The 26,115-nt window shown below is 42.3% G+C and overlaps 1 protein-coding gene and 2 pseudogenes across 1 annotated transcript in view; all 3 read left to right on the forward strand.

Moving 5' to 3' along the window:
* Positions 1–15,846, forward strand: part of LOC147900878 (Tetratricopeptide repeat (TPR)-like superfamily protein) — a 120,706-nt gene extending 104,860 nt beyond the window's left edge. Inside the window, exons 11-12 of the mRNA XM_087376387.1 lie at positions 14,938–15,269; positions 15,366–15,846. Coding sequence (XP_087232513.1) covers positions 14,938–15,269; positions 15,366–15,610 — 577 coding nt within the window. The 3' untranslated portion in view covers positions 15,611–15,846. The remainder of the gene's footprint in view (positions 1–14,937; positions 15,270–15,365) is intronic.
* LOC147900879 (uncharacterized) lies at positions 555–2,719 on the forward strand (annotated as a pseudogene).
* A 7,846-nt stretch (positions 15,847–23,692) lies between the features above and the next one.
* Positions 23,693–26,115, forward strand: part of LOC147900880 (uncharacterized) — a 41,540-nt pseudogene continuing 39,117 nt past the window's right edge.

Here is a 26,115-nt window from a genome sequence, read left to right on the forward strand (position 1 = left end):
TGTTCACCGTCGAGCGACTCTCTGCCTGCAGGCTGCACATCGACCTTGCTGCCTGAAGAGCCTATTTAGGCAGACGTTTGCCCTCTATTTAGGCAGGCTGCAGCCCTTTGCCCTCTTCTTCAGCACCTTGCTGCCCTCTATTTAGGCAGCCCTTTGCCCTCTTCTCAAGAGCCTATTTAGGCAGCCCTTTGCCCTCTTCTTCAGTCCCGACTCCCGAGTCCCCTCAGCCCTTCACTCTTCTTCAGTTTGCCCTCTTCTTCAGCACCTTGCTGCCCTCTATTTAGACAGCCCTTTGCCCTCTTCTACTTGCTTTGGAGGTGAGTGGTCACCGTACAGTTGCAGCCCGCAGCTTGCCTCTATGCTCTACCTGCTCCAAGTGTCAAGGTAAATGCAATGGCTGCTTTTTCTTCCTGTTTTGCAGCAAGTGCTCTCTCTTTAGTTGATGCCATCTAACAGGGCAGCCTGCAAGGACTTCAAGCCCTCTTTGGAAATTGTTCCTTTGCCCAATGCCTTATTTGCCCTCTTTTGCAAATCTGCAGCTTGTAGATCTACAAATGGGAAGACAAAAAGGACCAGAATGGGAATTTGTAGAGGCCTTAAAGCCTTTGGGGAAGGGCCAATTCACTTGTAAATGTAAATATTGCCCTCATTCATGGGATGGAGGACCGACCCGTATAAGGGCACATTTTCTTGGGCTCACAGGCTTGGGGGTTGACAAGTGTACCGCTCCTCCTGAAAATGTGAAAGATACTTGTCGAAAATTGCAGGCAAAGGTGGCCCTAAAAACTGCTGCAAAACAGCTTGTTGAAGATGTGGCTGATTTGGGAGATGCCTCAGTGAGTGGTACTGCAAGTGGAAATGCATCTGGCAGTGCATATGAGCCAAAGCAAAAGAAGTTGAAGATGTCAAAGGGAACCTTGGAAAAGGCATGGGAGTCACAAGCACGGAAGGATGCATACATTGCTCTCCGTCGTTTTTTCTTTGCAGAGGATATTCCTCATTGGAAGGTGAGGAGCCCTTATTTTTTGGAGATGGTTCGTGCCATTGGCCAAGTTGGGCCTACCTTCAAGCCTCCATCCTACAATGTTTTGCGCACAACGGAGCTAACTAATGAAGCAGTATGCATAGATCAAGAGATGCTACAGTTTCGGGATAAGTGGAAAAAATATGGCTGCACCATAACTTGTGATGGTTGGTCCGACACTCGACGCCGGCCTATAATCAATATTATGGTCTCATGCATATTTGGTTCAGCCTTCTTGAAGTCCGTGGACACAAGTGGGCAGTATAAGTTAGGGGAGTACATCTTTGGGATACTGAAAGATGCCATTCTTGATGTTGGGGCTGAAAATGTGGTGTAGGTGTGTATGGACAATGCATCTAACTGTGTGCGGGCAGGAGAATTGGTGGAGAAAGAGTGGCCTCACATTTTCTATACTAGATGCACATGCCATTGCCTTGACCTCTTGTTTGAGGACATTGGAAAGCTTCCATGGGTGAAGCCAGTGTTGGTACATGCTAACATGATTGTGACATTTGTTACCCGGAAACACACCGTGTTAGCAATGTATAGAAAATTCAGCAAGAAGGAATTGGTGAAGCCAGCACAAACACGGTTTGCTTACATGTTTATCATGTTAGCAAACTTGTTGGATGAGAGGGTATACAATGGATTGCGTCGCATGGTTGTCAATGATGAGTATTGCAAGAAGAAGGTGTCACGCACTGTGAAAGCACAACAGGTGTCTTCTATTATATTGGGTGCTTCATTTTGGCAAGATGCAAGACTCATTGTGAAGCTTTGTGCACCTATTTTGAAGATCCTTCGCCTGGCTGATAGGGAAGGGGCTACCATGGGACTTGTATATGAACTCACTGATCGGATGGTCGAGAAGATGGCAACTATTGATGGGATTGAATCCTCAAAGCTGGCTGATGTTAGAGCCTTATGTGTTGACAGGTGGAATATGATGCATTCTCCATTGCATGCGGCAGCGTTTGTTCTCCATCCTATTTGGAGAGAGAAAAATCCAGATAGTGACAAGGAGGTGCACGATGGGTGGATGGATGCCATACAGCGGTACACCAAGTATGATGTTGACAGCCAAGGCACCTTATGTGATGAGTTGGATATTTACAAATCCATGTCAGGCACATTTGCTCGTGCGATTGCAAAGAAAGAAAAGAGAATGCACCAAGGGGTGAAATGGTGGGAGACATTTGGGGCTCACACACCAAATTTACAGCGGTTAGCTCTTCGAGTGCTCTCGCAAGGCACATGTGCTTCTCCTTGTGAGAGGAATTGGAGCACATTCTCTCTTATCCATACTAAAAGAAGGAATAGGCTGCTTCCAAAGAATACCGAGAAATTAGTATACATCCATACTAATTTGCGTCTCATTTCCAAAATCAAGGAAAGGGGATTTGAGAAGATAGAAGTGACCCTAGAAATGATCAACAAGGAGAAGGATGATGATAGGCTGCTAGCGAGGCAAGCAGATACAGAGGGAGAAGACATTGCAGCCCCTATTGTTACACTTACAGGAACGATGGATGTTGCTGCAGCTTCAAGCAGCTCTAGTCTTTTGGAGTTCCATGGCGAGGCAGATGAGGATGATAGTGATGAGGAGGAGGAGGAGGATGAGGAGGGTGCAGGCATTGATTAGATGATGATGAGGATGAGGATGAGCAAGAGGATGAGAATGAAGATGCAGCTTGAGGCTGTGGCACACTAGCAGCCTTTTCTTTATGATGTTTTGCCTTTCATGTTTTGGTGTAGTTACTAATACGGTGTACCTACTTCCTTTGAAGTTTGATCATGATGTTTTGGACCTTTTGGTGTAGTATTGATTATTGATCTATGATCTATGATTCCATCTATGATGTATCAAAATCTAGAATCCAGATGACTACGGTCTCTGGAGGCTAGAGTCTTTCATGAATCTTTCATGAATGAAGAATCACGATTCACGACTCATGACTCATGAGTGATGACTTTAAAATTAATACAATTATACAAGTTTCAAGTTTCAGTTTAATACCTCTATGTCAATTTAATGTGTACAATGATCAATGATCAATCTATATTTTTCTGAAATTTTTTGGATAAAACTAGGGTCACGTATGTTTCAGCCCCAAGGGCTGAACCATACTCCAATCATACTTCCGTACTCGTATGACGTATGCGTATGGTAACGTATGGAAAAAACTATGGTGACAAAACCTTAGTAGTCACTAACCATAGTTTGTGAACTAACTGCGGTTAGGGGAAAAAACCTCTTAAAGAGGGAAAAGTGCCCCTAACTAGCTTATTATATTACATTGGTCACTGCTGAATTATATCTATAATTCTAACACCCCCCTGCAGTGCCAATGTCATGTACAAGGCTGATCAATCACCAAACGGATATAAGTTCATGGCACTACGAAATGCCTCAAACTTTTCACGTGGTAGTGCTTTGGTGAAAATATCTGCAACGTTGTCATGTGTGGACATAAAGATCATACTGATCTCTCCTGCATGCAACTTCTCTCTGACGTAGTGATAGTGAACCTCAATGTGCTTCGTGCGAGCATGAAACATTGGATTCTTTGCCACTGCAATGGCACTCTGACTATCAGTGAGAATTGGAGAAGGACCCTCCAAAGACAGATGAAGATCAGCAAATAGACGTCACAGCCAGACACATTCAACTGTTGCTGTGAAAGCTGCCCTGTACTAAGCTTCACACGATGAGGTAGCCACTGTAGATTGTTTCTTGCTCAGCCAGGAAATGCAAGATTTACCCAAAAAGAAACAATTGCCACTAGTGGACTGCCTAGTGTCATAATCACCAGCCCAATCTGAATCACTGTAGGCATGCATCTGCAAGTCACCCCCCCTGGGAAATAGCAAGCCAAAAGACTTTGTGCCCTGCAAATAACGGAAGATGCGCTTAACTGCCTGCCAATGCATAGTTTTTGGGCTGTGCATGTACCTGCTCACCTGAGATACTGCAAACTGAATATCAGGTCTAGTGTTGCAGAGATATATGAGGCATCCAACAGCCTGACTGTAAAGTGTGGCATCAACTGATTCTCCTGCATCATGCATTGTGAGTTTCAGCCCCGGCTCCATGGGAGTGGCTATGGGCTTACACTCATGCATGTTAAATCTGTCCAAGAGTTTCTGAACATACTTGGACTGAGAAATAAAAGTGCCACGTCTCTCATGAGAGAACTGGGTCCCCAAATAAAAGTGAAGCAGCCCCAAATCTGACATGTCAAAGTTGGTCTGCAAATCAGCTTTGAAATCTGCAATTTTTTCTTCATTGGACCCTGTGAGCAGTAAGTCATCGACATAAAGAAGGATGACTAAAATTTCCCCCCCATCCATCTTGATGTAGAGGGTGCTCTCAGTAGGACTATTGCGCAGCCCCTTGCTGGTCAAAAAGGCATGTATCTTGGCATACCATGCACGAGGGGCCTGTTTCAGCCCATATAAAGCTTTGTTGAGCCTGCATACTTGAAGTGCATTTGCTGTAATTTCAAAGCCCGGAGGTTGTTTGACATACACCTCTTCCAGCAAGTTGTAGCTTGAATGAAGAGATTTTGGACTACCTTTTGATTAGCCTTCTCCTTTAGTGCTAGCCTTCATCATGGCTGAGTCTGCCCTTCACCTCCGGAGTGCCGACAGAAACTCAGTACGAAGACTTTGTATAAATGGATGCTCAAGCATGTGTGGGTGTGTGGATTTGTATGTGTGAGAGCATATTTTTATACTATGGTCTACACCCACTGTTGGGCGCTGATGACGTCAGTGGGGATGCCATAGTAGCTAGTCCCTGCTATGCATGATGGAGTTTATGGTTTTCAACCTTGTGAGTGACTATCATGAGATTGAAACTGCACTATGTTGTGTTTTTAGAGGATGAGTTTGGGATTGTTCCTGGATTCATCTAGGTATATGCTTCTGCCGTATTAGCGGACATGCAAATTTCACCTTGTGAAGTTTTTGTCCAAGTTGCGGCCTGCTGGTATTGTGATAATTCTTTCCATCTTAAATGGTGCGTTGCCCTATCAGCTATATTTAGATTTAGATGCTCGTTGGGGAGAGACTAAAATGAAAATGTTTAGACTTCACAAGCAGTTGTAGCTTGAATGAAGAGATTTCGGACTACCTTTTGATTAGCCTTCTCCTTTAGTGCTAGCCTTCATCATGGCTGAGTCTGCCCTTCACCTCCGGAGTGCCGACAGAAACTCAGTACGAAGACTTTGTATAAATGGATGCTCAAGTATGTGTGGGTGTGTGGATTTGTATGTGTGAGAGCATATTTTTATACTATGGTCTACACCCACTGTTGGGCGCTGATGACGTCAGTGGGGATGTCATAGTAGCTAGTCCCTGCTATGCATGATGGAGTTTATGGTTTTCAACCTTGTGAGTGACTATCATGAGATTGAAACTGCACTATGTTGTGTTTTTAGAGGATGAGTTTGGGATTGTTCCTGGATTCATCTAGGTATATACACCTCTTCCAGCAAGTCCCCATTTAAGAAGGCTGTTTTTATGTCCAACTGATGAACATTCCACTCAAAATGTGCAGCCATTGCAATAACTGATCGGATGGTGGTCATCCGGGATGTAGGAGCGAATGTCTCCTCATAATCTATGCCCTTTTTCTGAGCATAGCCTTTAGCAACCAGCCTTGCCTTATATCTGTCAATGGAGCCATCTGGCTTCCATTTGACCTTGAAAACCCATCGTGTGCCAATGGCATGTTTACCCTGTGGCAAGTCTACAACATCCCAAGTCTGATTTTTTGCAATGGACTGCAACTCATCGTGCATGGCATTCATCCAATGCACATTATCCTTTGCCTCTTCGAATGTGGCAGGCTCCTCCTCATCAAGGAGAGTACCTGCATATGCTGATTCCACTGAATTAGCACCTTCCATGTGCCTTGCTGCACTGCGAGTCCTGCCAGATAACGGAGCATCAATTTTACTCTACCTGAGAGTCTGTAACAGCCAGTTTGGGACTGTTTTTGCTGCATGTATGTCTGCAATTTCTTGCTCCACCACCTGTTCCACTGCCTGTGGAGGGGGCAAGACATCCTGTGGCGGAACTGAAGCATCTGGAGGTTGCTGTAAATTCTGATTTGCATCAGGAAAATCAGCAGGGGAACCCAAGGCAATGGGTAGCAACCCCTCAAAGACATCCTCTGAAGACGAAGGCATTTGAAATTCAGCCTGAGTGTGAGCTGAATTTTCAGAAAATATCACATCTCTACTTACTATGATCTTGCGTGTAGCAGGATTGTAGAGACGGTACCCCTTGCTTTCTGCACTGTAGCCAACAAATATGCATTTGATGGCTTTATCTGACAACTTGTGCCTAAATTCAACTGGCACATGAGCATAAGCAAGGCATCCAAAGACTCGGAAGTGATTCACTGAAGGCTTCCTGTCATTCTAGATCTCATAAGGAGTTTTTGTTTGTAAAGCCTTAGTGGGAGCCCGATTCAAAATGTAATTGGCACACATCAAACCCTCTAGCCAGAATTTGTGAGGCATGTGTTTGCTTTTCAGCATACATTTGTCCATCTCCATGAGGGTTCTATTTTTCCTCTCAGCTTTGCCATTTTGCTGAGGGGTCAGCCTGACTGTGAGCTGATGCACAATACCCTTGCCTTTCAGAAAAGCATCAAATTCTGCAGACAAGTATTCCCCACCTCTATCTGTGCGCAATGTCTATATCTTGAGTCCGGTTTCATTTTCAACCATGGCTGAAAAGTGTTTAAACACCGTGAACACTTCAGATTTCTGTTTCAGACCATAAACCCAAGTAAAATTGGAGTAATCATCAATAAATGTAACGAAGTAGAGATGACCACCCAACAATGGAGTCCTCATGGGACCACAGACATCACTGTGTATAAGCTGTAATTTGCGGACAGCTTTAACTGAACCATCCTTCTTGAAGGGGAATCTATGCATCTTGCCTAAAATGCACCCTTCACAGGCATGTGGAGGAGGTATCTCAAGAGGTGGCAATGCATCAACCATGGAAAACTTCTGAAGTGTCATCAAGCTGTTGTAATGCATGTGGCCATATCTGGCATGCCATAATTCTGCATTCTGCATGGCAGCTGTAGGGGTAGAAACTGCAAGAGCATGGGCTGCTCTTTTCTCAAAAATATCAAGCTGAAAAAGCCCACACAGCAGAGTACCACATAACCTTAAGGCATAGTCAGCTTCCCTGTCTCGGACAGCACATTTGTCATCCTCAAAGATGACCTGAAATCCACCTCTGTTAAGAGTGGACACTGAAAGGAGATTTTTGGTTATGCCAGGCACATATAAGACATCTGAAAGTCTGAAAATTAAGCCATCAATGGCTGTGAGCTCAACATCTCCTGTGCCACGTACTGAATATGATGAGTTGTTGGCACAAGTGACTTTCTTACCAACGGGAGGTGGATGCAAGGAAGTAAAAAGACACTTCCTAGAAATGATGTGCTTGGATGCACCGCTGTCAAAATACCAAGTGTTCAGTGTTTCATTGACACTGAAAGCAGATGCATCTGTAGAAGAGTCATAACTGCAAGTTAAAAATGCATATGTATCATCACTGCAAGTGGCTGTACTATCCCGAGCATTTGGAACAGCCAACCTAGAATCTGAAATGCAAGATAAAAAGGCATAATCCTGTCCAACAAAGTTGGTTGCAGCATCCCCACTGTCAGATGCATGAGGAGCTGAATCTGAAACAGCCATACCTGAGCTGTTTTTCTTTTCTTTTGCAAGCCTTTTCCTGCATTCTGCTATGTGATGACCTGGCTTTTTGCAGTAGTGACAAAAACCCTTCTTCTTGGGCTTACTTGCATCATTTTTAGCCTTTTGTGAAGGCTGTCCTGACCCACTGGAAGGCTGATTTACTGATGTCTTTGCCTGTCCCTTTAAATTTTGAGAGCATGGCTTGTTCACTTGCACGTGAAGCCAAATTTTTCCTGGTTTGCTCTTCCTGAAGCAGAAGTCCTATCAACTCATGAAAAGTGAGAGGATTTGCACCCCCCCTCAATGATAAGTTCAGCGAGGTATGAAAGCTGAGATAAGACTCAGGAAGAGAATTCAGAGTGGTTGTAATCATCTCTGAATTAGAAATAATTTCATCTATGTTTAACAATTGCTCTCTGAGATCCTGTAGCTTTGTGAGGTGGACTGACATGGAGTCACCCTCTTCCATATGTGTATTACTAACTCTCTTTTCAAGAAAGATACCCTTGCATCATTCCGAGCTGCATACATGCTTTCCAAAATATCCCACGCTACCCTGGAGGTCTTACACGACCGGATATGCGGAATGATAAATCTTTTTACTGAAAGAGAGATGCATGACAAAGCTAAGGCATCCCGTGAATCCCATCTCTTCTGCTCTGGAGTAGTGACAGTAGCTGCACCAACAACTTGTCCCTGCAGCTGCACCCTGTGCACGACCTCTTCCACCTCCTTGCTGGGGAGGGGTAGTAGGTGCAATATCTGCTGGTCGGATCTCATCCCCATTGACATAATCCCATAAATTGCGAGAAATCAGAATATTGCGTACCATGAAACTCCAGAGGGAGTAGTTGGTACCATCCAACTTGTCTTCCTGTGAAAGACCACCGAACTGGAACTCATTCTGATTTTGATGGGCCATATCTGAGAAAAAGATTGAAGCAGATACAAAGTTGAATTTCCTTACTGGGAATGAAATGCACAACTCCCAAAAAACACAGCCAAGCACGGGCTGTAAATGCAACTTAGATTTCTATACATGCACTGTCAGAAATCTGTCCAAGCATCAAAAACTCTCCAAAATCTGCCAAAAGTGCTTCAAACACTCCAAGAAAGGCAGTATGAACTGAATACTCCAAAAATTGCTCTCCCAACACAAAAGCCCCAAAATAGGCCTGAAATTGCAACCGAACGGGGCAAATTGAACAAAAGCCCCAAATGTTGCAAGAATTGCGCTTTGTCTGCAAAAGCCCCAAATTTTACTGCAAAATTGCAGTGTAATCACAAAATCCCCAAATTTCTTCAAGAAATTGGACTGCAGAACTGAAAGCCCCAAATTTCAGACAAAATCTGTAATTTTTGCTCCAAGTGTAGCTCCGAAACTACACTTGGATTGAAATGTCTGCAACATACAAAATGCCCCAAATGTACTCCCAGAATACTGAGCCAAACAATGGCTGTCTGCAAACAATGCCTGCAGAAATAAAACTCTGCACTGAAGACCTGTACGGATGACCGTATGAATGTACGGATTGCAGAGGACAGATGCTGTACGGACGACGGAGTACGGCGAGCAGATCTGCACGGCGCTGTACGGACGATGATGTATGGCGTATGGAGTACGGACGACGATGTACGGCGAGCAGATCTGTACGGCGGAGTAGTACGCTATACGGCGGAACTGTACGGCAGGATTCCGTACAGTCGTACGGATTGTACGGACGAGGTGTCGCAGACTGTAGCTGGAGCTGAACGGGGAGGTTGGAGCTAGAGGCAAAGAGTAGGAGCTGAAGGGAGCAGGAAGCACGGAGCTCTTGAACCCGCTCTGATACCAAATGTGAGGAGATGGTGAGTGAGAGAGAGCAAGAGAGAGTGAGAGCTGGAAGCTTGGAAGCTGAAAGCTGAGTTGCAATAGAAGAGTGTGAGAGTACAACTCAATGAGTGAAAGATAAGGTTTTGTCCTAGTGACAAAACCTTAGTAGTCACTAACCATAGTTAGTGAACTAACTGCGGTTAGGGGGAAAAACCTCTTAAAGAGGGAAAAGTGCCCCTAACTAGCTTATTATATTACATTGGTCACTGCTGAATTATATCTATAATTCTAACAAGAGGGACTTGACCTAACCTTATTTGTATACAAACTTTTTTTCTAGAAAGAGAGAGAGAGAGAGAGAGAGAGAGAGAGAGTCTCTTAACGTCCACTAGAGACCAAAAGGTCTATGGGACAGCAAGAAACCCTCTAGTACATCTGCTTTAGGGAGGGCACATGGCAGCTCCCAAGGAGTGCAAATGCAACCCCCATTATTTTAGAGTACCTACATAATAGTCTGAAAGTGTAAACAGCCATACATCAGTTTAAGACTGAGTTTCTGTTGGTTTTGGTTTAAACTCTTTGATTAGGGCTACGCCTTCACGGTAAACTGTCCATTTTCCACCCTTTCTAGCAGCCCTGACTTTAGCTAATTCAGTTGCCTTATTCTTGAGTTGAGCTTGTGTAAGCTCCTATGCTATCCATACTTTGGTACCCTTTAACTTGTAAGATTGTCAAAGAAGCTTGATCCACGTATCTTTTGACTTCAGTGTAAGGATTGCATGACCTTTATAGTGCATAATAGAAGCTGGCGTGGAGTCGTCCTCATCCTGCTCATCATCATCCACCCATTCAATGTTGGGCAAGCTTGCTTTGATCTTTGTCAATATTTCACTATATGTGTCCTCCTCTTTGTACCAATCTTCTGGGAGTCCCCCTATTCTAATCTTTAGTCCATTATCACATCTAGCTTCGTGTTCTTTAATCTATGCTTGAATATCAGACTTACTTGCTTTGGTGTCCACTTCCACAGTCACTTTCTTCTTAGCAGTTTATACTTCAATGTGAACAAGATCTTTGAATGTAGAGACTAGCTGCGGAGTAGGGGGGTAATCCTTTCAAGATTTTACAGCCTCATCAATTACTGCTTGCTTACTAGGCCCTTCCTGAATGTGAAGTCGAGCCTTTATTTCTGCCAGTTCCAATTGTAGCTCTCTCACTGCCTGCTGCAGATAAAAAATCTGATCTTGTTGCCCAAGGATGGGTCGTTTTGAGTCTTGTTGTTGGTAATTCCGTGCATATGGAGGGGGTGTCATGGCTGCAATTGTGGAGTACCGAATCCTGATGGAGGTTGAAGGAGTTGAGGGAGACTTGAAGGAGAGGGTAGGCCAATCCATAATTGGCTGTCTATTGAACCCCCTGGTTGGGTCGGGGGTTTAACCCAACTTGGGTTAGGGTTAGTGTGTTTGCTGCGAGGTAGGGACTGCCGACGGAGAGGTACGGACTGTTGAGAGAAGTACGAAGAGGTACGGACTGCTGACGGAGAAGTACGAGCTGTTGCTGATGCACTGCTGCTGACGGGCGACAGCTTGTACGGATAGGAGGAGAGAGAGGTACGGAGAGTTACAGATGGCGGTTGGGGGGGGGGAGAGAGAGAGGGGGGGGGGGGAAGAGTTTATTAAAGTCTTTGAAAGGCCGATGGATCTATGAGACTGTGAGAAACCTGATACAACAAGCTGAAAGGTTGGAGCTACTAAGCAAGCATCAACACCCATGCTAACTGCTAAATGCGACATAGCCATAAGAACATCAATAGTACAGAGTCATAACAGAACATCAATATGACCATCCACACTTGATCATGTGTCATCCAAATATAAAATGAGATCCGGTCCAATATCGCAGATACGAGACCCTCCCCCTTCAAGGAAGAAGATCATGGTGGACCTAGTGACCGGTGGGGCAGTGCTAGTATAAAGTCAGAGATAGATCATAGAGTGTTGTCGACTATTTGTGGGTGCGGTCCGGTGTGGTCCCTGACAGTGGTTTCGTGTCTGACTAGGGCTACGGTGACCCCTGTCGTTCGCACTCCAACCCTGAGCATGGAAGGGAGGTCTCCAAGTGTAATTTGTGTGTCCTTTCTCTGTCGGATATGTCATGTCGTCGGCTCTGGGTCATGCCTGTGTCAAAGGCCCGCGAGGTGATAGCCTGTGCACTGTGCCGTTCGGATGGAAAAACTCTGTGATCATACTCTGAGAAGAATATGCCAGTGTGCCCCACCCTTGTCTTTGTGATCTGAGTAAGCGCTATCAATATTGGTCTGACTGCCTCATGGATGAAGGCGGCCAAACATCTCTGGTCTGGAATAAAGAGGACTTAGGAAGCGGGAGAGCGCCCCGAAGCTATCTCTGAAAAGACATTAGTAGAGGCCTCAGATCTCAGTCGAGCCAAAAATAATTGGGTGTTTGTCAAAACTGAGGATTTCAACTTCTTCCTTGCTTCTCAATAACTCAGAAGCAGTACAAATACTCTAAAACAAGTTGTCTACATTTAGAACAACACGAGCCTTCTTCAGCACATTTCTAGCACTGAGGGGTTTTATAGTAGTGACAGAGTTCATCCATCAAGGAATCCATCTCTCGTAGCAGGTCATGAGGTCTACAAGGAATAATCTCCGATGTAGCCTCGTCCTCCATCTCGATAAAACAGTAATCCAACGTAGGTGTCTCGTTACTTTGATGTCCTTCCATGGCTGGAAAATATCTTGCACGGGAGAGGGACTAGAAGAAAAACAGCCGCCTCCAAACACGTGCTCTTCACACTAGCAAAAGAGAATCTAGTGCTGCGTGGAGTCAAGGAAGAAGGCAGGTAGAGGATAGCAAGAAAAATGGCGGAATCTGATAGGCTGATCTCAGACGGAAAGAGGGTGGGAAATTCGTCTTCATGCGCTGAAGTGTTGAAGAGAGAGAGAGAGAGAGAGGAATCCCGGGTATATAAATAGCTAGGAAGGGCCATCAAAAGCTAGGCGAATTTAGGGTGGGTGCTTGATTTAGAGCAAGTGCTTTCCTTGCTAGAGAAAAACAAAACAACAATCTGCTTTTGTGACCAAAAAACAGTCTCGCTTTTAATAGATCTGGTCCCGCTTTTCTCCAGCCAGCCAAAAATAGCCAAAACGCGCTAAAATCAGGCCATACACTCCTTCCCAAAGCCAAGCGCCTGCCCTAATCATATCGCCCCCGTCTTTGATGCCCGGATCTCCTCGACAAGCCACTCTCTTTCCTCGTACTTCTCAGCTGCAGCAAATCTAGTTCTCCAGGGTAGGTATCTCATCCACGAGAACCTAGACTCCCTAACCAGCCCACTCTCACGTGTCCCCACACAGCCAATCACATGAACAACCCAAGCGTGGGAAGTTATAGGTCAGAAACGATCCATCCTCATATCTCTTGCTGATATCGTCCAACCTTCTCAACGCCTACCCTTCTCAGGGAATCACAATTACCAAACACGTAGCAATTGAGAGAGAGCACACAGCCTATGGACGTCTATTTCTTCCACAACTCTCCCAATCAAGAGCGCGCATCATCAGCCAACGTTCTAGCCCATACATGAACTGAAATTCATATTTGCAAGAGCAATCTCAACAAGCGTACCTGGAAGACATCTTTTCTACAGACCTTGTGTTGGAAACACGACCCCGCAAGATCTGACGCTATCACTAACCTGGAATCTCATGCTCAAGCCAACTAGAATCATAGCACAGGCGCCTCGATCCGCTTGACCACCCCCGAGCACGTGGGCTAGAGCTCGACTCATCCATAGGCCCCTATCTTACCCAGGTGTACCATACCACCTGAGCCTGTCCAGAGAACCCTCGATACACCACCTATGATCCACCATGTAGATGGCCGCAGTCCGGGCCTGGGTTCAAGCGCTCAACTGAACTACACAATAGTGCTGGCCCTGCCTCTATATAGAAGGAAACCCACTATAGATAGCTCAATGCTATGAATAGCTCCCTCCATATAAAGCGAGCACTATATATGAATCAATCTCTATATATAGCAATCTTGGCTAAAAATAGCCATTCAGCCCTATGCTATCCCGTAACCCACGTTCACTTGCTATCCAACCCTAGGTACACCATGCACATGACACATACGAGGCTCATCTTTTCTCCATAGACCTCTCTACGTGTCTAGCCCTTTGGAAAATGAAGAGATTAAAAGACAGCTTGAAGAATGGCTCTCTTTAGGCTACATTAAGCCTTCTTCATCCCCTTGTGTAACCCGAGTTATTCTTGTTCCCAAGAAGGACAGGTCCTATAGACTTTGCATTGTATAAGCAGGGGACTAAGGGGTGATTGGCAAACTCTTTTTTGCTAGATTTTGGGGTTTTCCCAATAAATTCTTACTTGGAACCCAGTTTTGTAACACAAATTATGCTACATCAAGTGTCTTTGGATGTGAACATAGCAGAAAGGATGGCCAGGACTACATTCTTTAGCTGCTGCTATGATGTTTGTATTGCTTTAAAACCATTAACGTATCACGCCTCATCCACAATTATGAAAGGTAATAATCAAACGGAAAAAAGGGAATGATAGGACAGGCACTTCTCCTTGGAGATGATGGACTCCTGGGACTAAAAGGTAAAAGAGATGCACGATCTTATTGGGACCACCACTCCCGAGTTTCAAGATGGGAATTTAAGGATAGGCCTTTAGGCTCTTCATGAATTGAGGGGCTCAAATTAATGCAAAATAAACTTCCATGTGGGGCTAAGTAAATATAGAAGTACGTTTCGAAAAAGATCTTCTAGAAAAGACTAGCATTCTGCAATTAGCTGCTAGAGGAAGTTTCCTAAGGAGAGTTAGGGAGGAAGCGTACTATCTAAAATGTTTTCTGCCTAAAGACCACTAAATAGAATGTCCAAGCGCAAAATATGTAAGAAAAATATATAAGTTTCTGCTCTTGTTATATCGTGCTCTTATTCATGGAAACATCTGAAACTGATCCCCTGCAAATTACATTATCCATCAAGATCAGTCTAGAGTGCTGAGCATTGGATTAACCCCATAAATGTATGCAAGAAGCTTGGAAATATTTATTCAAACTGTCTGTTTAGGCTCTTTGGCTTCAGAGAAACAAACTCTACCGGCCGAGATAAGAGTTTCAAGAGCAAAGCTGGAGAAGCCACATTGGTTCCAGTTCATTTTAGATTGTTGCTGACTTCCTAACATACCCAATTTTAATTTAGGTTTGGCATTTGTCTTATACTGCAACCAATATTTTTTAGGTGCTTTTAAATGATTTAATTCTGCAAAGGCACATGGTAACTGTCATCTTTTTATCTATGAATTTCTTCAGGAAGGAAGAAGCTCAGGAACTATGGGAAGAAAATTTGCGTGAAAAAGAAAAGGTGGTCGGACCTAGTAGTCCACGGCTAGTGGTTCACCTCCAGAATTTGGCAACTTCTTATGCTCATGATGAGAAGTTTGATAAATGTGAACCATTGCTAAGGCACAGCTTGAAATTGATTACCACAAGTTTGGGACCATTAGCTCCCCAGGTATCAGTCCCTTTGGAGTTCTTAGCAACAACTCTGCATCATCTAGGAAAACAAGTGGAAGCTGAGGCTCTCGCACGCCAAGCTCTTAGCATCCGAGAAAATAATTATCCAATGGAAAATCCACTAATTGGTAAGTCTTAAATGCTTGTAAGACAGCAATCCTGTTTCCTGCATGTAGGTGCTCATAAGAAGTATTAACATTGAAAGTTTGCTTTCTGTTTTGCAGGAGAAGCTTGTAACATATTGGCTTCAATTTTACATTCAAGGGGAAAAAATGATGAAGCGCTAAGCCTTGCACAGAGGGCTCTTCATATAAAAGAGAAACAATTGGGCAAGAATAATCTGGGACTTGGTGGAATATTGGATTTGCTCATAGAGATAATGCACAGTTTAGATAGAACAGAAGAAACCCTGCCATTAATTGAAAGACTTGAGGGGCTTATTTCCTCGTCTCGAAAAGCTGCTGCATAAAGAGATTCTTTCCAAGTTTTCAATTCCCTTGGTAGGTCACCCCCTATTCCCTTGGTAGATGCCTCCTTCCTGTAATTATTTGTCTGTGTTACCAAAGGCATTTTGTCTGCCCTTGTTAAAGGGCAAGGGGATTCTGGATGTTTCCTTCCCAGGTTCTTCTGCAATTGAAGCATAAAGACCTTGTTCTTTCAGTGCAAATACCCCTTCAATGAGTCGTGTAAAATGAACCAATGATGAATTATTTATAAAGTTAGTATATGATAAATATTTTCCATTACACTATGGAAGGAGGCACCTCTTTCCCTATACAAGCACTCCATTATTGTTGGAGATATCATAGCAAGAGTGTGTTGGTGTGTACTACTAGGTGATCTAGTACTAGTCTATGTGTGTAAGCCATGTGTGAGTGCCACGTGTCATCATGGGACTTATCCCATATGCACTAGGTGCTAGTGTGTGAGTGAGTAGCCTATATAAGGCTTGTACTTCATACTTGATGAATGAATGAAAACCTTTTGTCATGTCTTCATTTGAGCATCATTTCCTCACATCCTTATCTTCTCTCTCTCTCTCTCTGTCTCTCTCTCTACACCATGTTTCTAACATGGTATCAGAGCCACCTTCCATAGCTGCCACTTCACCCTAGCCCTAACCCTAATTCTGCTTCAGTCCCTCTTCGTGCAGCCTGCAGCCACCTCAACCTTTTGTCATGTCTTCATTTGAGCATCATTTCCTCACATCCTAATCTTGTCTCTCTCTCTCTCTCTCTCTCTCCACCATGTTTCTAACATGGTATCAGAGCCACCTTCCATAGCTGCCACTTCACTAGCCCTAACCCTAATTTTGCTTCAGCCCTTCTTCGTGCAGCCTACAGCCACCTCAACCCTGCTCCATTTTGCCCCTTGTTCATTTCTGCCTCTAGCTATTTCTTCCTCTCAGCTTATCTCGCCTCTATTCACCTCCTCCTTGCACCCGTTTGCATCAGCTTAGAGTCTTCATACCCTGCCGCCTCCATCCGGATTTCCTAGAAGCTGTCTTGAGTGCTCTACGTTGTCTAGGCGGCCTCCTTACTTGTTGGTCGGTTCATTGTGCTTGCACGAGTGGACCTTCAGGGCCATTTTTGGAGCTTTCCATTGCCAAAATTGACGTCTTATGTGCTGTTGCTACTGCATAACCGCCTCCAACAGAGCCACTTCCGAGCTATTTTCAGCACTCCAGCATACATATACCAGTCGACTTTTACTGTGGTGACCTGCTCCAGCACTTTGGAGTGCCTTGTTGAGCCGCTATGCAGATTTCGAGACCCGCCTTTGCATCTGGAGCACCTGCAGCTATCGCCTAGCCATCCATATCAACCGCCCTGCACATTTTGGACCTACGTGTGTAGTTTGGAGTCCTTCAAGCCTTCGACCAACTGCTTCAATTATCTATAGGAGCACCTCTTCGGCGGTCTTGCACACGTGGAGGTTGCTATTGTAATTTGGAGCCTCCGAGGCCATTCACAAGTTTTTTTTTTTTGTTTTGCAAAGAACATTCACAAGTTGCTGGTCACATTTATTTAAGCATTTCTCAGGCTACTGCCCGCCTTCACGAAGTCCTCTTCAATCATGACTTAGTTGTCTTCAAGTTCCCTCCTCGTGGAGAAGTTCAAGGGGGAAGGCTTTCCCACGTGGCAAACCAAGATGCAATTGTTGCTCATGTGTGAAGGAGTTTGGGATGTTGTTGAGGATGACCAGGTTGAGTTACTTGATCAACAACACCAAAGGACTTGAAAGTAGCAGAATGCAAAGGCCATTGCTCTCAGTGGTCTTTGCTTAGTCGGCTATAGCTACATGTATCTCCTCCGAGGACTCTTCAAGTTCAGCTTGGTCTTCAGCCGGAAGATTGGCATGATGCTTCTCTTGTTCTTGTGCTTTCTTCTTGAAGCAATGGGCTTCAATGTGTTCTTTCCTCCTGCAAAACCCGCAAATGATGTTCTTGTTGGTCTTCCATTTGCTTGTGGAAGCAAATGCATGATCAACAGGAGAGGCAAGAGCGGCTTCCTTATTGCAACGGTCCTTCTTAATTAGGAGTGCCACTATATCATCAAACGTGGTAGTGGCAAGACGAAGGATCTCAAGAGTATGCTCAAAGTGAGAAATTCCATGCATACTCTTCATAAGGACGGCCATCTTATCTTCAACATGAGGGAAACTTTTCAAACTTGAGAGTTGTTGAACAAGAGATTGAAACCGGGCTAGATAGTCACTCAACTCATCACTCTATTAGAGTTGGTGGTTTTATTACTACCAAAGGTCTCGAGGTGACTCCAAATCTGCTTAGCTATTGACTTGAAATCCACGTGATGGATTTATAAGAGAGTAGAGGTTCACGGCCTCTCTCATGACGACGAGGATCCATTTGACCAGGGTTGGGGCTTTCTAGGCCCCTATGCTTTGTGTTGAGTCAAATAAAGGTTCTCAACCTTGAGTTGTCCCTCTAAATTGCATGTATTTGGAGTCAGTAAGAGGTACTCTGTCCTGGGTTGTCTCCAAATGAATGTATTGTCTTTTACTTTGGTTAATGGTATTGACTGCCCAGTTCAGAGTAAGGGGGGATGACGAGTGATGGTTTGCCCTTGCCGGTCGCAAGCTGACTGAGAAGCCACTATCACATGGGAGTATTGGATAGTTGGACTTGCTCTTTGTAATATTACGGGAGGGGGGATCGGTCTACTCTTGCGTGTTGGGTCTCACACTCTTTGCTCTGAAGGGGGGTGTTGGAGATATCATAGCCAAAGAGTGTGTTGATGTGTGGTACTAGGTGATCTAGTACTAGTTTATGTGCGTGAGTCATGTGTTAGTGCCACGTGTCATCATGGGACTTATCCCATATGCACTAGGTACTAGTGTGTGAGTGAGTAGCCTATATAAGGCTTGTACTTCACTTGTCTTGTCATACTTGATCAATGAATGAAAGCCTTTTATCATGTCTTCATTTGAGCATCATTTCCTCACACCCTAACCTTCTCTCTCTCTCTCTCTCTCTCTCTCTCTCTCTCTCTCTCTCTCTCTCCACCATGTTTCCAACAATTATAAAAACTACATAGGTAGAATCATCTGGAGGCCTGCCTTTTCCCACATCCCACTCTTTCTCGAGTAAGCATCTATCTGCACTATGATCATTGAAACATCATGCTCTGTATACTGATGTTGATATTTCACACACTACTGCAGTAGCTAGCTATACTACACCTATGTGGCAATTCTTTGGTTGCACAATGACTACCATCCAACCATAAAAACACAAAAACTATTTTAAAGCTTTGAAAGTATTTTGGCACATTATACATAGTCTAAAATATCTACAAAATGGCTTTTGATTCAGCATAACTGAGTCCTAATACATCGCAAGCCTTTCTACGTAATGTCGAGTTATATGCAGGAGTTCCTCTGTTACGGCTTAACTCCTCATATCATGCCTCTAACCGTCAGGATAATCTGGATTTTATTGAATTTTACTTCCACGGTCTATTATCTACTGTTGTTTAGACAAATGATGCTAAGAAAGAGGGATTTGTGCAAGGTAGCAAGTCGGTGCAAAATTTTGACAAATCTTGCATGGAAACCCCTCTATCTCTAGATGGAAATACCCCGGGGAAAATGGCCTTCCCATTGAATTTTATAAAGTGATTTGGGATCTGGTTGGGCCTTACCTCCTGAGGGTCTAGGAGGAGAGCATTAGGACTCAAGTTTTACCTAGCCACCACAATGTTGGAATCATAAAGCTCATTCCTTAAGAAGGAAATAAGCATGAAATCAAGAACTAGAGACCCTTGGCAATGCTGAACTGCAGTTACAACTAAAGCACTTGCCCTTAGGATCCAGATGAGGATGAAGAATTGGATCAAGAAAGAGAAGAAAGGCTTTATCAACGGTAGACACCTTTTAGAGGCAATCATAAACTTATAGAAAGGTGTGAACATGCCAAGCACTAGGGTCAAGGCATTTGTTTCTTGAAGATTGACTTTGACAAGGAATATGATAGATTGGATTGGAATTCTATGATCCAAGCCCTTTAGGACATGGGATTAGGTGACTCATTTTCTAATACATATCTTGCTTGACCCTCTACTTTTTGTTGTAGCTGTTGATTCCTTAGGTTGGATGCTAGACAAAAGGGTGGAAGAGAGTTTCATTAAGGGAATTGAGCTACCTACAAGGAAAGAGTTGGTAAACCAACAGTTTGAAGATGATACTAATCTTACACCTATCAATGCTGCTCAACACATTAGTGAGTTTAGGGTGTCTCAACAATTTTGCGAAGTCTCTTGTGTTAGCGATCAACCATTTTTGCCAAGCCTCTATGCCAGTGATCAACCATGCCAAAACTAGGTATGCCACTTTGAGTTGAGAGGGTCAGGGAGGGCTTGAAAACTTAGGGTGCAAAAAGATCCTCAAAGGTCAAATTTGGCCATATCCAACCAGTGTGCAAAGCCCTTATTACCTTTAAGATTGATTTTGTGGCAAGGAAACACCAACATTGAGTTCCACTTGCCCTCTTATTTAACCGTAATGACTTTTACACTTTCCATACAAGGAAGCCACTTTTGAATAGTCAAGAAGTGAGTGTAACTCCCTCATAATAGATGTGATCAATCTTGTGGCAAGGCCACAGGACCACTTTATTGCTTGATCCAACCATAAACGCGCTTTTTTCACTCATTTGGGTGTACGGCATGGGTAAAGGGCAAAAATGTAATTAGTGGTTGAATTAGTCAACAAGGTGGAATTAATAATCATTTTTATCATATGGAGAACTTATATGGTGAGTATCTAGTTAAGCTTTAATTCAAATGTTCAAGTCATTGGTACAGTTTATCATCAGTTGCAATAAGTTATTTCAATGAAACTAACCTTGAGCATCTTAGGTTTTTCTCATATAGAGAAATTATATGGTGAGTACCCAATTAAGGTTTAATTCAAAATGTTCTAGTCATTGGTTTAATTTATCATTGGTTACAATAAGTTCTTTCAATGAAACTAACCTTGAGAATCTTAGGTTTGGTATATGACATAATGCCACATAAATAACACATCATCCTATACTTCCATATAGAAATTACCATGGGCATTGTTAGATTTGTTTTGGTTCAAATTAATGCTCGAAATTGGTTTGCAACCCTTTCAAATAATATTCATTTGAAAGTTGTGCTATAAATGCCAACGAGATCCAAATGCTTAAGCCATTTTGCATAAGTACCAGGGATTGAGTCTAAGGTACCCCAATATTTGTTTACCAAAAGTACAACTAAACTATCTATTCACGATATGCGCAACAACAGAAAGAAGCATTACAAGGCTGTTGGCCTACATTAGCGAGATTACGATATGTAGAGAAATCTATTGGAGTTGCCTTTGTGTTTAAAATGCTCACCTTCCATAAAAGGGGGAAACTTGACAAATTTTGTTTTGGGCAAATGTGTTTCATGAATTGTGAATACTCATAATTACGTCCTGTGCAAAATATTGCTTAGTTTTTCTACCGAAACTAGTATCAAGAATATGCAAGGCATAGAGAGTATGAGGCCTTTCAAAGAAAGTATGAGGCATAGAGAGTATGAGGCCTCTCAAAGAAATTTTATTGTAGCCCCAATAATATAGTCATTCAAAACCTTGTTCTCTTTTATTCACTCTTTTATGAGAATCTCGCACAAGTAGTACATGATTGGTCTTTCATAACATCCAAGCTATAATGTCATATCATTTATTTGAAGAGAGTACTTATGACTTTTCCCTTTTTTCATTTTTAGTGCTGATATTTGATCTTACTTAAGTTCTAGCCCATCCCTATTTGTATTAACATGTCCACACATATTCATTTTGATTAACCTCTATTGTTTGCCCTATTTAAAACATTTGCACAAATTAAACAAGGTGAGGGAATGAACAATTTTTATGGCCAATAATCAATTCACTAAAATGCACAAAGGCGATGAGAAGTTTCATAGCTATAGTCATTTTAGTAGATTTTGGAAGAACTTCTTTAATCATGTGGAAGATCTTTAGTCACTAAGGTCTAAACCCAAGACCATGTGCCCCATATAGATAAGCCTCTATGAATAATGTATACAAACTCATTTATCTATTTAGGGGGTATCAGTAGATGTAGAACAATGAGTAGGGAAGGGGATAAATCCCTCCTCCAATTGCATCATGGTACGAGGGATATGATCTTGTGTTATGATGAACCTCATGAGCCCCTTTCTTGCCCCTAGTTTGACTAGCCCTCAAGGTTGTCCTTTCCCCTCTCTTGCTACTTTGTCTCACTAATTAATTGGCCCCATGAAGGTATTTTGAAGGCATAGGGGACTTATTATCATGTACACCTTCTAAGTCGTTCCATGTTTTTTGACAATTCTCATTTTTAAAACTACTTTCCTTGATTGAAGAAGGATGTTTCTACATAACAATATTGTTTTAAAAATGATCATATTTGGCACCCATAGGCTATTAAAATCCAAACAAATTTTTTCTCAATCCACACATAGAATATATCCTTTCAATGTGAATATATTTGACAACCTCCTTAAAGCATAGCATCATAAAAAATTTAGCTACTTTAAAATTCTTTTTGGTTCTTAGTCATTCCTTTTGACTATATAATCTAGATTAGCAAAATGCATCACATTTCAAAATCTCAATCGTAAATAACTTAGTGTATAATATTTATCAACTATTGAATATGAATATTTTTATATGTCCTAGCAAGCTACAAATGGTGACCACATATATCATCCAAAGTAATGTTCTTTAAGCATAGCAACCTAGGAAGCAAAAATCCATGATAGTTGCCCACACAATAATAAAATTACCAATTGACAAAAGAAGTTTAAAACTTCCTTGTTAGCAAGCTTGCATCTTTGACATCACCCCCCTTCTTTGTGTGAATCTTGTTCCAAATTTCCTTGTGCAAAGTCAATAGCATAAGGATATGAAAGTCAATCTTGCATCTTTGACATCACCCACCTTCTTTGCATGGATCCTTGTTCTAAATTTCCTTGTGCAAAGTCAATAGAATAAGAAGATGAAAGTAATCTTTCTAGAAATTGTGTTCTTGGTTCTCCATGTTGCTCCATGTAATGGATCTCCATTAATTCTAATGTGACTTTAATGTGCAATTTATTTACTAATTAGGAGGTACCAATTAATTTTAGTCTCTTTCCCATTAGCAAGTCAACCAAGCTTTAGGAAATAACTTTTTCTTTCATGATTTATTTTGGTGTCAACAATGTACAAGGTGGATTCTTTAAAATGATATACTTCACTGTCGACAACTAGCTTGGGTAATGTTTATTTACCATCATAACAGATTTGTATTCACATTTATTTACCATCATAACGAATTTGTATTCACATTCATACATGCCCAAAAAATGAGTTAAAAATCCTATATACTCTACATGATGATAATGTTTAAGGATATAAAAGATTGGCTTGTGACCTTATTGTGAACTAGGGTCATAAGCCAAATTTAACGATTAACTATGGGGCATATCAATGTGTTCAGGGAAACTAAGAAAGAAAGAAAGATAGAAAAGAAGCACTAAAAATTTCTGGGGAAACCAAAAAAGAAACCTAATGAAAAGGTGTTCTTATGGAATTAACTCAAATGATGGATATAACTCACCAAATGGATGGAAATTCTCTCAACAGAAGAGAATGTAATGAAATTACAATCACTCGAGAACTCTCAATCAATATCTCACATTTGTAGATTATGATGCCTCAGCGAAAGGCAAGGATGCTATGATACCATGGCAAAATGTGAAGAGGGGAGAGGAGAAGAGTGGAGATGAGGAGAGAGGACATAGCTAGAGAGCACACCACAAATGACTAACTATTCACTATATTTAGTTGAAAATGTAGAATATATACAAACCCTTTAAGGGTTAGGGCATCTAACCCTTTCCTTTATAGCACTCTATTGGGTTAATGCTATGATCACATGATGTTGAGAATTGTTTCTCAACACCTTCCCTCAAGATGATGATTTTGGGGAATCAAAGAAGGATTGAGCATTACATTCCATCACACCCCTTTAATGGGGATGTCCAATAAGGATGGTGAAGGACTCAAGGTGAATGTTACTGATGATGATGGGGAGGAGAATGATGAAGGTCTCAAGGTGGGTTTTACTAATGTTGAGGGGGTAGAGGTTGATGAAGAAGGTGGAGAGGAAGGTGAGAAAGCAGACGATTAGAAGAGGGTAATGACCCAGATCCCAAAAAAAACCACAGAAGTATCTATGGGTATGAAACTTTTTACTTATGTTATACTTTTGCTATTTTTTTATAGGCATTACATGCCAAGCCTTTTTGATGGACATATCTATAAAAAAAACAACTCATCCCAATATTGGTCAAAGACTTTCCCAGATAATACAAAATATTACAAAATGTAATATTAAAAATTACATGGTTAAATTAGTGTGATTAAAAATAAATTTGGAGTATTGGCAGTACTTGTCCAACGGGCCGAATGGCTTTCTTAAGCCCATTATTACAAAACTATCCCACACAATCTATTTATTAGAAATCCAACATTTCACAATCTGTTTGAAAATCTATCCCACACAATCTATTTATCTACCACATTCCACTAAATTGATCAGAAGTCCACAAGGATTAAGTTCATGTTTCATGTTTGCATGTTTGCATTAAGGGGTTATTACCATTCATTAATTACACTTTAAAGTAGCATGAAAACAACGTCATCATGTTTATCGAAAAAAATCACCGAGAAACCGGATAAAAATACCACCAATAGTACTCATATAAACGGCCATAATAAGCACATTACTGATGGTAACCGGTATTTAAACCGGCAGTAATACTATATTACCGGTGGTATTAGCTATATTACCACCAATAGTATCTCAAGTACCGACAGTATTATGGGTTGCAGATTCATAGTTTCCCGCACAGCCCGGTGCTATATATTGGTGAAAATGGTACTAGAGGCTCGTCATTTGATCCGATTGTGGTTCATATCCCGATAAACCCTTTGGTAAGTTTAGAAAGAAAGTGAACCACGATTTGGATCTAAATAGTGGTAAGGCTAAGTGGGGGAGGGTGTGTCAGCATTCATTTTACTTGTGGGTGTGGTTTTCTCCTCCTATTCCTTGCATCTTGGGGATATTGTAGACCATGAACACGAGGGCTAGTGGATGTGAGTGTTTGTTGTATGTTCTTGAGAGTGGTCTATACTCTGACTCCTTGCATTTTGGAAACTTGTGGACCACGATCATGAGTGCCAATGAATGCGATTGTTAGTGAGGAGTCTTAAGCTAAGGCACATCATGGTCACAGCTTGCTTCTGTTTATGTCCATCATTTCTCTCAGCAGTTTGGTTCTGCAGATTCTCCCTTGCAGCAGGTTCTGTCTGCAAGAAATTCACTTTTACAGCATGTTTCTCCTATTATTTTCACTACTCAAGCTTTGGAATTGGAGGAACCTTTTATTGAGAGGGAATTGCCAGATGCAATCAAACCCTATGGTAGATGGAAATCTCCAGGATGGGATGGTCTTACAGTTGAGTTTTTTCTAGATTATTGGCCTCTTTTGAAGCATACATTGCTACATATGGTGAACTCTGCTTGACAAAATCAGAAAATGCGAAACACATGGAAGAGAGGTCTTGTTAAACTCCTTCCAAAAAAGAAAATTTGTGAATCTTTGGCTGATTGGAGACCTATCATGCTTATGCTAGTCATTTGTCCACAATATTCAAGACGCGAGTTATGACTAGGCAAATTGTGGATGCATCGAGTCATGCCCATGCCAATATTCATATGCCTGATAATGTTCCTGAGGTTGAACAAGGAGTTGCAAAAGAGGATCTCATTTCCAAAATAGGCACTACCCCAATGCTTGATCCACTCTGTGAGGTTGTTAACCAAGATATAGGGAGAGAATTTATGTAGTTATCACAATCCTCTCAAAGAGGTATTCCACGTGCACAAGGGGAAAACCATAAGTCACATGGTCCAAATGGGACTTTGTCATTAATGTTTGTGACTACGTTGAGTGGAAATTCAAGTATTATGGAATACAAAATCTGGGGGACCACCTCGCATAAGGGGTCACTTGCTTGGTGACTCAAGAAAGAGCATTCAGTGGCCCTCGGAGCTATTATAGTAGCTCGCACCTTGACAAAGAAGTTGCAATCTTTTGAAAAAATCCAAAGAAAATCAATTTGGGAAAGTCAAGGTGTAAGTGGAGCAGAGTCTCTGTAAGCATACACAGTGATGGGAGTACAAGTGTTGTAGGCTCACATGCTAGAACTCCTTGTGTGGATACTAGCATCCAAGATAGATCTCCACCTATGGCTAGTGAAGTTAGATTGACAACTGCAACTCCTAACTTTAGGCAACCCATGATAGTTGAGAGCATCTAGATTCAAGATTTGGAGAATGCACAATATGTACTTGGTAGATCAATCTTGCGGTCAGGATATCCACTAGGT

This window comes from Dipteris shenzhenensis, chromosome 6 (genome assembly GCF_047967505.1).
Source record: "Dipteris shenzhenensis isolate YYH24624 ecotype China chromosome 6, Dip_SZ_1.0, whole genome shotgun sequence".
NCBI lineage: Eukaryota > Viridiplantae > Streptophyta > Polypodiopsida > Gleicheniales > Dipteridaceae > Dipteris > Dipteris shenzhenensis.